A 15,540-nucleotide genomic window follows, 5' to 3' on the forward strand; every position below is an offset into this window, starting at 1 on the left:
AGAGTGAGTGAGGCAAGGGACCTCACTTCGAGTCTCAGTTCTGCTACTTACTTGGGCAAGTCACTTAACCTGGCCCTCCCAGTCTGTATAATGGAACTAGTGTTCACTCATCTTTTGAAAGTGCTTTTTAATACTGAATAAGAACATGGTAGGCTATTGCCACGGACATCACAGCTATCTCCAAAGAAATTTACCTAAATATTTTAGAAAAGCTGGATGTGCACAAGTCCATGGGGCCAGATCTAATGCATCCGAGAATGCTGAGGGAGTTAGCTGATATGATTGCAGAGCCATTAACTCTTTTCTTTGAAAATTCATGGCGTGTTCTTTTATTTTTTGGGTTCCAGCTCCCCTTTCAGCCGTTTCCCCATGGCTTCCCAAGCTGTAATTAACTCATTTCTCCCAGGTACCATCCCGATCCTGCTTCCATCCTCTTCTGCCCAGCAATGACCTCTGAAGAACAGGCTCTTCTTGGCTGGCATTGCCCTTGCTTCTACTTTTCTTATTTGGTTCGGGGCGGGGGGGGAGAGGGGGCACCTGGAGCAAAAGGTCTTCAGGTCTGCTGGTTTAACATCTTTTCCCTTGCTAACAGCTTGAGGGAGGAGCAGCAGCTATCTGTGTGGTGGGCCTCAGGGGCCTTCTGATATGATTAATATTTGTCTATTCTGAAAGAAGTTAGTGATTCTGTGCTTCCGGGGGGACAGTTTTCAAGCTATCAGTGACAATCTGTTGCATGCAATATTGCCATACTTAAACCAGTATTTTATACATCCCTGCGATTTCTGTTCCCTAATGACTGCGTTTTCATAGCAGCAAGACCTTTAGATGTATTACCCACCTTGGGTGTTCGGTACATTTGAGTTTTTAGAAAATACATGCAATGTCCAATATTTATTTCTCAAATTTACACCAGTGACAGATTCTTGTGATGACTTTGGCCAGAATAACTTAAAGGAAAAGCTCCATTGCTCTGACTCCTTTTATTGTCTAATTTATACCCTAAGGTTGTTTCTTTAAAATTTTTTTCCCGGGTTTGCACGCTGCTTTTACTTTTTTTCAAGTAGTCTGATCAGTTTCTACGAGGAATCAGAGCCCTCTGTAACAACACAATCATCCCCTCCACGGCTTGCTGAATCAGATGTACAGAACAGCAAGAAGGCGGCAGCTCTGCAGCAGGAGTTCCTGCTCTTACAAATAAAACAATCCAGCCTATGGGAATGAGGTACTCAACTTTCATTGAAAAGTAACGTGAGTTGAGCAACTCACTTACGTGCCTTAGAACTCCCAGCTTAACACAGCCCACGGATACGAGAACAGGTTACTCCTGAAGGAGAGCAGCCACATGGGACTGAGATGAGCAGCTCAAGTTAAAGCCTGTAGGGGCAGCCTGGGGTTGAACTGGAGCTGCTAACCTTAAGGCAAGTTGCTATGTCTTCACTGCTATTTTAACCTGTCAGCTAGCACGTTAGCCAACCCGCATTAACATACCTTTTATTGGCAATCAAGGCGTACTCTTATAAATAGGGTCCTGCCAAATCAACAGTCCATTTTGGTAAATTTAATGGTCATAGGATTTTTAAAATCTGAAATTTCACAGTGTTGTAACTGTGGAGGTCCTGACTACGGGGGGAGGGGGAGTTGAAAGGGTAGTGTGTGTTTGCAGTATTGCCACCCTTCTGTGCCAGCACCAGAGGTGGGTCTGACCCGGCCCTGGGACCAGCCAATGCAAGGGAAAAGGAAGTCCCATCCCTCCACAGCCTGGCCAGGACTAGCAGCCTGAGCCTGGCACAGGGTAGGAGCCCCCAGCTCTGCTCCTCTCCAGTGCTCAGAAGTTAAAGGAACTTTGGGCTGGCTCTGTGTGTGTGTGTGTGTGTGACGGGGGACGCCCAGGGTGCCCTGCTCCCCCACATCCCATGCCACCCTCACTTCTGCACTGCTGCTGGTGGCACTGCCTTCAGAGTTGGGTGCCTGTCCAGCAACCACTGCTCTCCGGCCACCCAGCTCTGAAGGCAGCGCAGAAGTAAGGGTAGCTATATTGCAACCCCCCTACAATAGCCAGATTTCATGGCAGGAGACCATATTTCATGGCCATGAATTTGGTAGGGCCCTACTTATAAAACAAGGCCATCACCACATCAGACACTTCATTTTAAAGGTTGTTTGCAACCAACAAAGGGCTATAGACTTTTCAAATGAATCTCTGAAGTAGAAGGTAGCAGCCTGGGAGAAGAGCATTAGTAGGGAATACTAAAGATTCAAAACCTTTTACCAACCAATACAGGCAATATGTCCATTTTGCATACTAACAGAACAATACTGGCTCAGCCCCATTCACACGTTTCTTTAGACAGAGTCCCTAAAGTTACTTGTGTAGTAGCCATTTTACAATGTGGGCCAATATAAGGTCAAGATTTGACCATCAGGGCAAACCTCAGAATAGCTGAAAACAGCCCTACTAGGTTCCCCTCATTATGAACAGGCGCTTATATCATTCTTCCTAGACTTCGAGTAAGCCCTTTGCTTTCATGATGGGAACTTTGTCACCATAGTCAGCAAGATGCTTCTAGCTTTTCAGCCATGGCCCAAGTCTGGAACATTTGAGGTAGTTGTGTAAGGGAAACTGGTGTAAGCCTGTTCATGTTTCTTTCTGTTTCCCAGTTACAAACATCAAGTTGCCTACTCTAAGCATTTTGAGAATGTTAGGGGACACCGGACACCAATGATTTCAAGTAATAGATCCAGCTCTTGGTGAGAGTCTGAATTCGCTCACATCAATAAAACGAAGGTGCTGTACCACCATGGGGAGAGGCACAGTATAAAAATCTAGACATTCAGATTGGTGCACTTCCTAACATGTAATATGCATGTAATTAAACAGATTTGGTATTGTAAGGAAAGAAAGTAGTAATTCTTGCCCATTTTAAGAGGCAAAAAGAAAAAAGCACCTCATACTTTCATACTGTAACAAAAAGGTCTGTGGAAGCTGCATTTTATTTGAAAATCCACCCATTTTTGCTAACATACATTTTAATATTTTAAACAAAAATAGAATCTGCAGAGACAATGCAGCAAGTATGCTTAATTCATGTACAGAATTGCTTTCATATCATTGACTATCCTTCTGAAGGCCCCTTTCCACCCAAAAGTTAACTATTTACGCAAAGCACCGATCAACAGTGCTGCTTTAATTCCTCATTAACTAAATTCTTGCTAGTCGTCATTTGTAAAGATCCTACTTCCCCCCCATTTTTTTTTTTTTAAAGGTACATGATCATAAACATGGCACTAGCCAAATGAAAATCAAGGCTTTTTTCACAAAATACCTCCTAGAGTGTTTAAAGAAAAGGAAAGTCTTAAAGTGAAAGCAATTCCTCACATTCATTCTGGAAGGGCCTGATGTCAAATCTAAAATGATGACATGCCAAGCACAAAGCAATAAAGTTCCTTCCCAACACACTAATGCTGAATTAAAAATGTAGTGTTTCTCCTGGTCAGTTAACTGTTCCCTTGCAAAACCCTCGGCACAGAATTGACTATAAGGATTAATGCATTTTATAACTTCCCTAATTCCCATACAGACTGAGAATTCATAAGATTCAGGCCTTTAAAATAGTTAGTGCTCTCTATGTGTCAGCTGAAAAGCATTCTGAATCAAAATCATTCTTGTGGATAAAAATCAGACATACTGTATACATCCATACTCATTTTCATAAGGAGTTTGATACAATATTAATGTTACTTAAATTGATAATCATAAATAAATACAAACAATACATAAGGAATGTCTACTGCAAACTGAATATATAATTTTTTTAAAAAAGAAAAGTTAATTTTCATTGCTGTGTCTACATTTGTGAGGACTGAAGAAAAGATAACTGCAGAATTAAGAGTTAGGATCTGATCCCCCGAAGAAAATCTTGTTTTGAGTTATGGTAAAGGACACTCATCTTCATTGCCCACAGCATTTCCAAATACAAATCTTACGATTTCAGAATAAGAGCTTCTCTTAGTATGTTACTGATTATGGATACTAATAGGAGTTGAAAGTACTGACGCGTTAGTCACCAGAAAAAAACATCTTAAATTAGGGGAATTCTTGGCTTTATATCGTGTATTGACACTTTCCTAAAGAGTTGTCCCAGTTTCCTTTGTGGGCCTTCATGATTTTCCTGCATCATTTTAAAGGAAGAGGAGTTAAAATACAGCAATTTGGATTTTGCTGGAAGTAGGGGTTTGCTGTTGATACGTGTCTTTTTGGAGCTGTTCCTTTCTCTTCCATCTGGCATGATTACATAAACTGTATCTGGAAAGACAAAAAACATTCAAAGTTTACTTTTCTTTACTCAATATAATGAGACTTACTTAGAAATAAAGGTCTCTGATCCCTTTAAATGTGTTCGACATGGAAAGTCCTCCACATCCAGACTATCAGAAATAAAAGTTCTAAAGATGCTGATCAAAATAAAAATTTACAACAAGAATGAAGATGTATACAAGCCCTTGGGATTTCTTTCCAAGTACGCACTCTTCTGTAGTGTTACTGTGGATTGGTTACACTGTTTATCCAAAAGATCAGAAAAATGAAGTAGTCATCCCAAAATTGTCACTGCCCAAGCGTTGTAAGAAACTAATCTAACACTAAGACATGAAAGGAAAAGCTCAAATTCCTATTTCTCTTTACTCTAGAAAGACAGCATTCAGTTTTCCCTAGGTTATGCACACTAAAATCAATACTTTTAAAGGGTAATGTTTCCAAAGTAGTTTATATTTGCACACACATTTAATTATATAAATCTTTAAAAACATTTAAAGCAGACACATTAACGTCACTGTTGATGCAAAAGAAAACTCCAATGCCATTTATTGTATAGAAACAGCCAGCTGGTGTAGTATCTCTTTCCCCATAGCAGATAAATAGTTCAGTTCTCTCATCATGGTGAGGATGGTCAATTAGATTGTATGCCACAGATGGTAGATACTCATAAGACAATTTTGTATGCCTGTTGCAAAAACACAGATCCACAAATTTTCCTACTGAAATAATTGCCAGATAATCTCTGCTCAATGAGCACAATTGTCCCTGATTCTTCAGTCAGGAGATTTGGTATGCATGCTGTCAGCAGTTAGTAAGGAAAGAGCTCAAAACAGGGAGAATCATACTGTGTTTCCAATGGACAGAAGCAAAATTAGTATTCATGTGTTTCAGCAAGCTTTGTAACTGCACTGCTTGAGCATAATTTCTGTGAATCACTGTTTTTGGAGTTACACCTCAGCCAAAACAACCTGAGGTTACTTACCTGGAACTGAATGTTCTTTGAGATGCATGGTCCCCATCCATATTCCACTGACTGGTTATGTGCATGCGCCATATGCCTGGAGCCAAAGCTTTTGATAGTACCGTTCGGCAGTCTGCGCACATGCCCTGTGTAACCTCATGGTCTTGCCCCAGGTGATAAAGGGCATGATGGGCTGCTGGCATCTCTAGTTCCTTCTCTACTGCAGAGCTATTGACTCTGCAGTAGAGGGGAAGGAGGGTGGGTTTCAAATACAGACAGGGACCACACATCTCAAAGAACATTCAGTTACATATAAGTAACCTTTTCTTCAAGTGATGGTCCCTATTGTACTCCACTGAGGGTGATTAACAAGCAGTACTTATGTCGTAGGATGGTGCGAGGAGCCTGTGGAATGGACGATTGCTGCTCCGAATAAAGCATCTGTCGCAGAATCATGCACTAGAGCATAGTGCGTCAAAAAAAGTGTGTACCGAACTCCATGTGGCCACCTTGCATATGTTTGCGAGAGGCACATTGTGGAGTGTAGCTGTAGTTGATGCTTACACTCTCATGCAATGGGCTCAAATCCTTTCAGGCGGAATTGCATGATAGAAGCGCATAATGCACCCTCAGACCCACTTGAAAATTCTCTGGATGGAAATGGCTTGTCCTTTCATTCTCTCCACTATGGCAACAAAAAACCTGGGAGATTTCTGAAAGAGCTTTGTTTGCTCAAGATAAAAAGCCAATGCCCTTCAAACATCTAACAAGTGAAGCCTTCTTTCCTTGTTCAAGGCATGAGGTTTGGGGAAAAAGGTAGGTAAGTGTATGGGTTGAGTGACGTGGAATTGGGAAACCACCTTCAGAAGGAACTTGGGGTGGAATTGTAAAGAGACCTTGTCTTTATGAAAAGTGGTGAAGGGGATTAGCCATCATGGCCCCCAGTTTCCTAACCCTCCTAGCCGATGAAATGGCGATGAGGAAGGCGACTTTCATGGAAAGGAGAGATAGCAAGCATAGGTTTGAAGATGGTGATCAGCAAGGTGAGGACTAGGTTAAGGTCCTATTGGGAGCGAAAGGTTGAATAGGATGGTATTTTCGCAGGAGACCCCTCCAGAACCACACAGTTAAAGGGCGGGTAAAGACTGAATGACCAGCAGATGAAAGGTGCCTATGGCAGCTGCATGCACCCTAATGGAACTCAGAGTAGCAGCCGTGTTAGTCTGTATTCGCAAAAAGAAAAGGAGTACTTGTGGCACCTTAGAGACTAACAAATTTATTTGAGCATAAGCTTTCGTGAGCTACAGCTCACTTCATCGGATGCATGCAGTGGAAAATGTGCATCCAATGAAGTGAGCTGTAGCTCACGAAAGCTTATGCTCAAATAAATTTGTTAGTCTCTAAGGTGCCACAAGTACTCCTTTTCTTTTTTCCTAATGGAACTGACAGTCAGTCCTGAGTCCTTCAGATAAAGGAAATATTCCAGGAGTAATAGGATGCCCTCTGCTTCAGGGACAAGGCCCTGTTTGGTAGCCCAGGAAGTGAAACATCCACTTGACTTGATACAAGCACCTTGTGGACTCCTTCCTGCTGCTGGAGAGGACATCTCGTACTGCCACAGAGCATTCCCGCACTAGTGGAGGTGTCCATCCAAAAACCAAGCCAAGAGGTGAAGAGTGTGTGAGTGGGGTGTCTGAGTCTGCCATTGTGTTGAGTCAGCAGCTCTGGGAATGTTCAAAGTGTGATTGGAGGGTGCTTCGATATTCAGAGAAGGAGCAGATGCCACAATTGGTGAGGCCAGAATGAGACTGTCAAGATGGTTGTTGCCTTCTGCTGTTTGATCTTGTGGATCACTTGCAGTAAGGGGGGGAAGGCATAATTCGTCTAGTCCAAGCAATTGAGGACTAGGTGTCCCCCTGTGATGGAATTCCAACTCCTCCCCTCCAACAATATTGGGCACATTTGGTATTGTTATGGGGTGCAAAAAGATCCCTCACTAGGATTCCCCATTGGTCAAAGATGTCCATGATTACAGAGTCATGCAACTCCCATTTGTGGTTGGTTGCAAAGTTTCCGCTGGGAGCATCGGCAATCACATTCTGGGTGCCCGATAGGTAGGCTGCTGTCAAAAGAATATGGTGTGTGATGCACCATACCCAAAGGTGTATAGCTTCCACACACAGGGCTCGGATCTTGTTCCCCCTTGTTTGTTTATGTAGAAGACTGTGGTGGTGGTGGTCCTGACATGACAAGAATATGTTGGTTTCAGATGGTTGGCAGGAACACCTGGCAAGCTTTGCATACTGCCTGGAGTTCCAATAGGTTCATATGCATCCTGAACTTTCATGCTATCCAGGTGCCTTGTGTTGTGCAATCGCGGATGTGGGTGCCCCAGCCTGTGAGGGATGCGTCATATGATTGTCATGGTGGGCAAGGATGGGAGGAAGCTCATCCCTGATCAGACCTGTAGTGGGTTCATCCACCACCAGAGTGAGGAGAAATCTTGTGATGGCATGTGGAGCAGTGTGCATGTGGATTGACGCATGGGGGAGAAGACCCTTCGCAGCCACGGCTGAAGGCAGTGCAGGTGCAGACAAGCAAAGGGTGTGACGTATGTACAGGCTGCCATGTGTGGAGGATACCAAAGTGATTAATTCCGTCCTTGTCTGGAATCTTTCCCTTGGTAGATAAGCTTAGGCAGAGGTCGCATCTTATGAGAGCTCTTATGAACTCCGGGGATTGCATAGGGTTTAAAGTTGATTTTCTGTCGTTGATACTGGCCCCCAGGGAGGAGTAGAAGCAGTTGGGATGTCGACTCCTGGGCTGCTTCTTTGTACAGTGCTGCTACCAGCCAGTCATCTAGAGAGGGGAAAACAAGGATCCCTTGATGTCCGAGATGAGCTGCCATTGCCAAGAAAACTTTTGTGAATACTCATGGGGCAGTGGAAAGTCCCAACAGTAGGACCCTGTATTGAAGATGCCAAGTCCCCACCTTGAACCTCAGGAACCTTCTGAGGGTTGGGTGTATATCGATATGGAAGTAGGCATCTTGCATATCTATCAATAAGATGCAACCATCATTCCCTCTTTAGAAAAAGGCAAGTGTGACCATACAAAATCTTAGTTTAGAAATCGAACGCTTGAGGCAGAGATCAAATATTGGTCTTCACCCTCCAGTCTTTTTGGGGATTAGGAACTAGTTTGAGTAGAATCCTGTTCTTTGAAAGGAGTAGGGGATTAGCTCCACAGCTCTCCTCTGCGATAGGGAGTCTACCTCTAGTTGGAGGAGGTCATTGTGTGTGTTTCATGAACGCAGATCGAGGAGGGCAGTGAGATAGAGGTGTTGCTGTAAATTCTATGACAGTCGCTCTGGATAATATCTAGGATCCATTTGTCCACTGTTATGGTTTTCCATGCTGGCAGGAAAAGTTTGAGGTGCCCCCCGAAGAGAATACATGAAATGGGCATTGGTGTACGGAGTGGCTGACAGCTAAGGACACTCAAATACTGTTTATGTGATGTTTGGGTGTACTGCACTGATGGCTGGATGGTCGATGTAGGCTGAAAGGGCTGTGGACCTGAGGGTGCTTTTGAGGAAGCTTATAGGTACACTGGTGGTATAGCTATGGAGCCCCGTAATTATATGATTGGTGCGGGTGGTGGAATTTCCTCTTGGGTGCTTTTGTGTAGATGCTCAGAGATCTTAGAGTGGCTCTAGAGTCCTTTAGGGAGTGTAGGGACTTGTCTGTCTTCTGACTGAAGAGGTGCGATAGTCAAATGGGAGGTCTTCTGTAGTGTTTTGCACCTCCCTGGGGAAGCCAGAGGAGTGTAATCAGGATTCCCTCCTTATGATGATCCCTGTTGCCAAGACATAGGAGGCCGTGTCTGTGGAGTCCACTGTTGAAGCATGGATCTGGTGAGTAACTTGCCTTCCTCCAACACTGCCTAGAATTGATTGCGATCCTGTGATGGTAGTTTCTCTGCAAACTGTGCCAATCGCCCATAGTTCATGAAATCATATTTGGCCATCAGGGCTAAGTAGTTTGAAATATAAAACTGGAGTCTGCCGAGAAGACTTTTCTGCCCATAAGGTCCATTCTCTTACCCGCTGTATTGGATGGGGTGGAGTGGGGGGTGGTGTTTGAAATGTTCTGAGGCTGCCTGGATAACAAATGAGTTTGGTGGAGGATGAGAAAACAGGAACTCTGACCCTTTGGTGGGGACACAGTATCTCTTGTCAGCCCCCTCTGGGATGGGTGGACACATGGCCAAGGTGTGTCATACTTTGTGCACTGGTTGGAGGATAGCGTTGTTGATTGGCAAGGGCACTCCCGCCGGTACCGAACTGTGCAAGATGTCAAGCTGGTGGTGTTGACAGACTTGTACTTCATCTAAGGGAATCTGTAGAGTGTTAGCTATTTTCTGCAGCAATTCTTGGAACTGGCGATAATCATCTGGAGGGGAGAAGGGGAACGAAGAGGCAGATGCATCCTGGGAAGATGAGGGATGCCTCTTCGGATCCACCAATACTGTTAGAGTCGGGCTAATCAGTGTATCATCCAGAGCTATGTTGGAGCGCCTACTTGATAAGGATTGTGGTGGTGAAGTGGGGGAGTACTCCCTGACCGAGTGGGACTGTTCGGAGGGTGAATATTGTGGCCATGAGCACCAGTACGGCCAACCTGGTTGACCCTACTGTTGTGTAGCCTGAGACAACAATGCCAAAAACTCTGCTGGTAACGCATTGCCATTGGAAGCTTCCGCTAGTCACGCTTCTGGAATGGGAGTGGTGGACTGTGTTGGACATCCGTATCATCCGAATCAGGAGTCAGACACCTCACCAAATGGCGGTGCAATCAGGACTGTCAGAATGGGAGTCAGCAGGAGCATAACAGGTGAAGGGACCCTTCGACTTCGTGACTTGATTGGTGGTCGTGAACATGGAAGTCCCTTCAGTGCGAATAACTCGTGGGGACTCAGAGTGCCTCTGAGTCTCCATGGGGTCAATGCATCCATTCCGCTGGAGGAATCAGTATTGGGAGCAAGTGCCTGGAGATGGATGGTTTGCAGGACGGTGGCAGAGTCACCGGGTCTATGATCGGTACTTATGGATCCAGTGATCAGGGCGGCCATTTCTTGTTCTTGTGAGACATGGATCCTTCATGGCCAGAACTCATGGATGGTGCTGAATCCTTCTTAGATTTGGAGGAAGACTTACTGCCATGCTTATGTGCTTGCTTCCTTTGTTCACATCTAGGCCCCGGCATGAGGTCCCTAGCACTGGTACTACAGAGCCTGATGGGGGTTCTGTGGCAGAGGAGGCACTCTTCATCCCCTGGCCAGGATCTGCTGTCAATCCCATGGCAGACTCCATAAGGTGTTTCTTGAGATGGAGAGCCCAGTTTTCCCCAAGTACAAGCAGGAAAGGAGAGGCAGATACTGCACCTCAACACGATGTGGGCTTCCTCCAAGCAGTACGAACAGTGCTGATGCTCGTCGCTGATGGAAAATGAGCAAGGGCAGGAAGCACAGGTTTTGAATGCTGGCATCTTCGGCATAATCCCATACCCAGGCTCGAGTACTGGAGGTGGGGGGAGGGAAAAGTTTGACAGGAAACATTGCTGAAGCTGCATCCCAAGTCCTAAATCAGGTACAAAAGGAAGAATTGAACAGAAAACAAAAAGTAAATGCACAACAACTAAGAAATCTAAACTACTAAGAGTACCAAGGATAGTTTTGAAAAGTGCATCACAAAGACAACAGGAGCAGAAGCTCTGATTTGGACCATGCGGCGGTGAGAGGGAACTGGAAATGTTGGTGACACACCGTATCCTTTACGGTCTCAGGCAAGACCACGAGTTGGAGGAGGGCACATGTGTGGATCGCCGAACAGTACTACTTTCAGAAGTTCTGACACTGAGTGCATGGCACGTGCGTATAACCCCTCAGTGGAATACAATAGGGACTATCACTTGAAGAAGAAACCATGTTATTCACGATTTCCAGTCATATACTATAAAACTCCTTCAACAATAATGTGGGTCTAACATATATAATTAACTGGCTCTGTAAGCTCCAAGAAAAAAAAGTTCTGCAAGATTAGGGAGCTCCTGGCAAGCGTCAAATGTGATGTGTTTTGTAACTGATTCTTCCTGGTTTTGCCCTTATAGTAGATGCAGTGAAAATAGGTCATGTCTAACAAAGCACCTACCAGGAGTACATCAATCAGTTGGGTACTTCCACAATGCCCCCAGTGCGACACTAATTTGTTTAGTGTATTAATGAATACCACTACAGAACTATATCTGTTTCCAAGAAAATATAAAAAGGAAACAGAACTGTCTCTTTAAATGATCTTTCACTTTATAAAAACCACCATCTCCCCAGAATAGTGAGCAATACCTAAGTTGTTTTACAAGAAATCCTGGAGAGAGAGCTCTGCAAAGGGATCCTTTCCTGAGGCTCTGTGAGGACTCTGACTGGAAGGACTGGATGCTGCAGACAGCTGGTAGAGAAGACGACAGAGAGAGGGAAAGAAAGAAAAAAGGTCTCAGCATGACAGAATATGAAAGGTGAAAATGTAATGAAAGGGGGAGGGATCTAAAAAAGGCATTCTAGACAGAAATGGATTATTAAAACCAAACATTTGGTTGCATGGGAAGCTGAAGACCTGTTCGATGGTATGTGTAACGTGGAAACAAGCTGGGTGTTACCCTACACTTGGTAAAGGGAACATTTCTGGGTGGAGTGTCAACCAAGTTCACAATACTTCACACTTACATAGAGATTTTCTCCTTCAAAGCACTTTACAAACATTAGGCCTACTTACACCCCACCCCTGAGAGAGAGGCTAGTATTCTTCCCATTGTAGAGCTAGGGAAACCAAGGCAAAGAGATTACAAGGCTTGCTCATTGTCACAATAGGAATGTCAGCAGCAGGGTTAGAATTCAGGAATTCCCTATGGCCAGGCACAGCCACCACAGGGAAAGCAGTGGCATCTATTTTTACAATCTGCACATTGACCAACTGTATTTGTGGCTGTGAACAAAATACTAGCAGCCTATATTTCATTAGAGCTCTCTCCCTGTTCTAAACTCCAGTGCAAGTTGAACAGAATAGGGTTTAGTAATAGACCATAGTATTAAAATTTCTATGTAGCCAAGGCCTAAATGGTAAATTGTACTATTTGACTACATTGGTTTATAAATCAGAATCAGTGCAGACCTCTTGCACAGTGGACACTTATTTGGTTTCAAGTGTGTTTTATAAAATGTCGATTAAGTTTATACCTTACAGATAAACTAAGGGTACGTCTACACTACAAAATTAGGTTGATTTTATAGAAGTCGATTTTTCAGAAGCGATTTTATACAGTCGATTGCGTGCATCCCCACTAAGCACAGTAAGTTGGCAGAGCACATCCACAGTACCGTGGCTAGCATCTACTTCTGGAGCGGTGCACTGTGGGTAGCTATCCCACAGTTCTTAGTCTCCGTCGCCCATTGGAATTCTGGGTTGAGCTCCCAATGCCTGATGGGGCAAAAACATTGTCACGGGTAGTTTTGGGTACATGTCATCAGTCGCCCCTCCCTCTGTGAAAGCGACAGCAGACAATCGTTTCACAGCTTTTTTCCTGGGTTAACTGCGCAGACGCCATAGCACTGCAAGCGGGAGCTCGCTCAGCTCACCATCACCACTACTGTTGCGGGCAAGTCTACTGTGGGGGCTGCTGTGATCCAAGTAGCCAATGCAATCATTGACGTTCTGTTATCAAGGGTAGTGACTCTGGCAAACGTGTGGGCCTTTTTAGATTTTAGGTGCATCATATTCCTGTCCTTTGTCACTGGTGAAGAAATCTTGCAGCCACACATTCCACATGTAACAGCTCCAGGGCTCTTGCTCTTTTGCCTTGGCCACACAGCACCAGCTCCTGGGTGCCTTTGCATCAATGGTGAACAGCTCCACCGCTTCCGCTGCAACTCTACAGCAGACGGTGCAGTACGACTGCTAGCCGTCCTCATCAACGGTGTTTTGCTCGCTCCACCGCTTCCGCTGCAACTCTGCTATCCTGCGAGCTGGAGGCTTCTGCCTCAGGCTGCTCTCCCAGCCAGCAGCACCGCGCAGTCGCACCTACCCCAACCTACCCCTTGCTCCCATTGCTCATGAAGCCTGGACAGTAGTAAGGAGCAGTTCAACTATAGGCTGAGCAAGTGCAGAATGGTGGTAGAATGAGCGTTTGGACGTTTAAAAGTTCGCTGGCGCTGTTCCTCATTTTTGCTGCTTGCTGTGTGTTCCATAATATCTGTGAGAGTAAGGGGGAGACGTTTATGGCGGGGTGAGAAGTTGAGGCAAATCGTCTGGCATCCGATTCTGAGCAGCCAGACACTGATTAGAAGAGCACAGCAGGACGCGCTGCGCATCAGAGAGACTTTGAAAACCAGTTTCAGGCTACGGTGTGACAGTTGTGTGTTTCTCCTTGATGCAAACCTACCCCCTCTGTTGATTTTAATTCCCTGTAAGCCAACCACCCTCCCCCCTTCGAAATAAAGTAACTATTATTTTGAAACCATGCATTCTTTCTTTATTAATTAAAAAAAATTGAGATAAGGGACAAGCTAGCCGCGGGTGGTTTTGGTACATGTCGTCAGTAACCATTCCCTCCCTCCCTCCGTGAAAGCAATGGCAGACAATCATTTCTTGCCCTTTTTCCTGGATTGCCCGTGCATATGCCATAGCACTGCAACTGGGAGCCCGCTTCAATCACTGCTACAGTTGTGAGCATTGTAAACACCTTGCATTTGCCCTTGGAGATTTTGGCATATATATATATAGGCATTACGTCTTTTGGAATGGAGTTTTGATAGCACGGATTTATCTGCCCATACAGCAATCAGATCCAGTTCCTCCCGTTTGGTCCATGTTGGAGCTCTTCTGCGATTCTGGGACTGCATGGTCACCTGTGCTGATGAGCTCACCATGCTGGCCAAACAGGAAATGAAATTTAAAAGCTCCTGGGGCTTTTCCTGTGTACCTGGCTAGTGCATCCGAGTTGAAAGTGCTGTCCAGAGCAGTCACAAGGGAGCACTCTGGGATAGCTCCCAGTGGCCAATACCGTCAAATTGCATCCACACTACCCCAAATTCGACCCAGCGATGTTGATGTTAGCGCTAATCCCCTCATCGGGGAGGAGTACAAAAATCGATTTTAAGAGCCCTTTAAGTTGACTAAAATGGCTTAGTCGTGTGGACAGGTGCAGGGTTAAATCAACCTAACATTGCTAAATTTGACCTAAACTCGTAGTGTAGACCAGGGCTTAGTCAATAGGGGCTCTCTCAAATTGAACCAAGTGTCCACTACTAAAGGGGATTGCACTGATTTAACTAAATCAGTATCTAAGCCAATTTAATTAAATCTGCATCTTTTTTCTGCATAGACAAGACCAGACAACGTTTTTAGTAATTTAAAGGTACTTTTTAAAATGCTGGCTCTAAACGCTTATGATGAAGTATTCCCCTGTAGAAGCAGGAATTCTAGAACATTTCTTTTTACTGGAAAGGGCTAAGGACCTACAAGTTCTAGTAGCAGTAGTAACTAAAATCTCTTTTCTGGATTCCCAGACATTGACATTGTCGAGCAGTTAAATCCTTATTAGTTTTCAAGTATAGCTTATATTTATCACAAACCCTCCTCTTCGCCAATGGTGTATGTTCTCTCCTTATATTTACCCCACAGTAATGTGCACTTTTGCTGATATAAAGTGCTTGGGTCATTTACAACACAGGAAGATGGGAAATGCCACACTAGATCAGACCAGTGGTCCACCTACCCCAGTATCCTGTCTCCGGTAGTGGTCAGTATCAACTGTTGCAGGGTAAGGTACAAAATATCATGGAACAAGGCAGTTATGAAATAACTTGCCCACAAACAGAGTTGTTTCCTGAACCCCACTATTAGAAGTTGGATTATGTCTCTTCCAAAACTCCTGGGCTTCTTAAAAATTTTTACTATTAGAATTCTGGATATTCTTGTTAACATACTGAAGTCTACTCCTTCTTTGAATCCTGCTAAAGTCTTGACAGTGATCTTATGGCAATGAGTTCCACAGGTCAGCTGTACATTGCCAGAATGCATTTTGCTTTTATGGTTTTAAATGTCACCTTTCAGTTTCATTGAATGTTCCCTTGTGCTTGATTATGAGAAAGGGTAAACAGTAGTGCCTATCTCTCTTCTCTATATGCTCCAATATTTTCTTTAATTATCATG

At 44.4% G+C, this 15,540-nt stretch overlaps 1 protein-coding gene across 9 annotated transcripts in view; it reads right to left on the reverse strand.

The window, feature by feature from the left end:
• Nucleotides 1-2,973: 2,973 nt before the first annotated feature.
• Nucleotides 2,974-15,540, reverse strand: part of PICALM (phosphatidylinositol binding clathrin assembly protein) — a 115,040-nt gene continuing 102,473 nt past the window's right edge. For 8 of the 9 annotated variants that reach the window (XM_048841481.2, XM_048841566.2, XM_048841516.2 and 5 more), the window contains 2 exons: nucleotides 11,679-11,781; nucleotides 2,974-4,303 (listed from right to left, as the gene is read on the reverse strand). In XM_048841481.2, the coding sequence (XP_048697438.2) occupies nucleotides 11,689-11,781 (93 nt within the window). In that variant the 3' untranslated portion in view covers nucleotides 2,974-4,303; nucleotides 11,679-11,688. The remainder of the gene's footprint in view (nucleotides 4,304-11,678; nucleotides 11,782-15,540) is intronic. The other variant, XM_048841491.2, reaches the window with a different exon arrangement.

Source organism: Caretta caretta, chromosome 1, assembly GCF_965140235.1.
Source record: "Caretta caretta isolate rCarCar2 chromosome 1, rCarCar1.hap1, whole genome shotgun sequence".
In the NCBI taxonomy this organism is placed as follows: Eukaryota; Metazoa; Chordata; order Testudines; family Cheloniidae; genus Caretta; species Caretta caretta.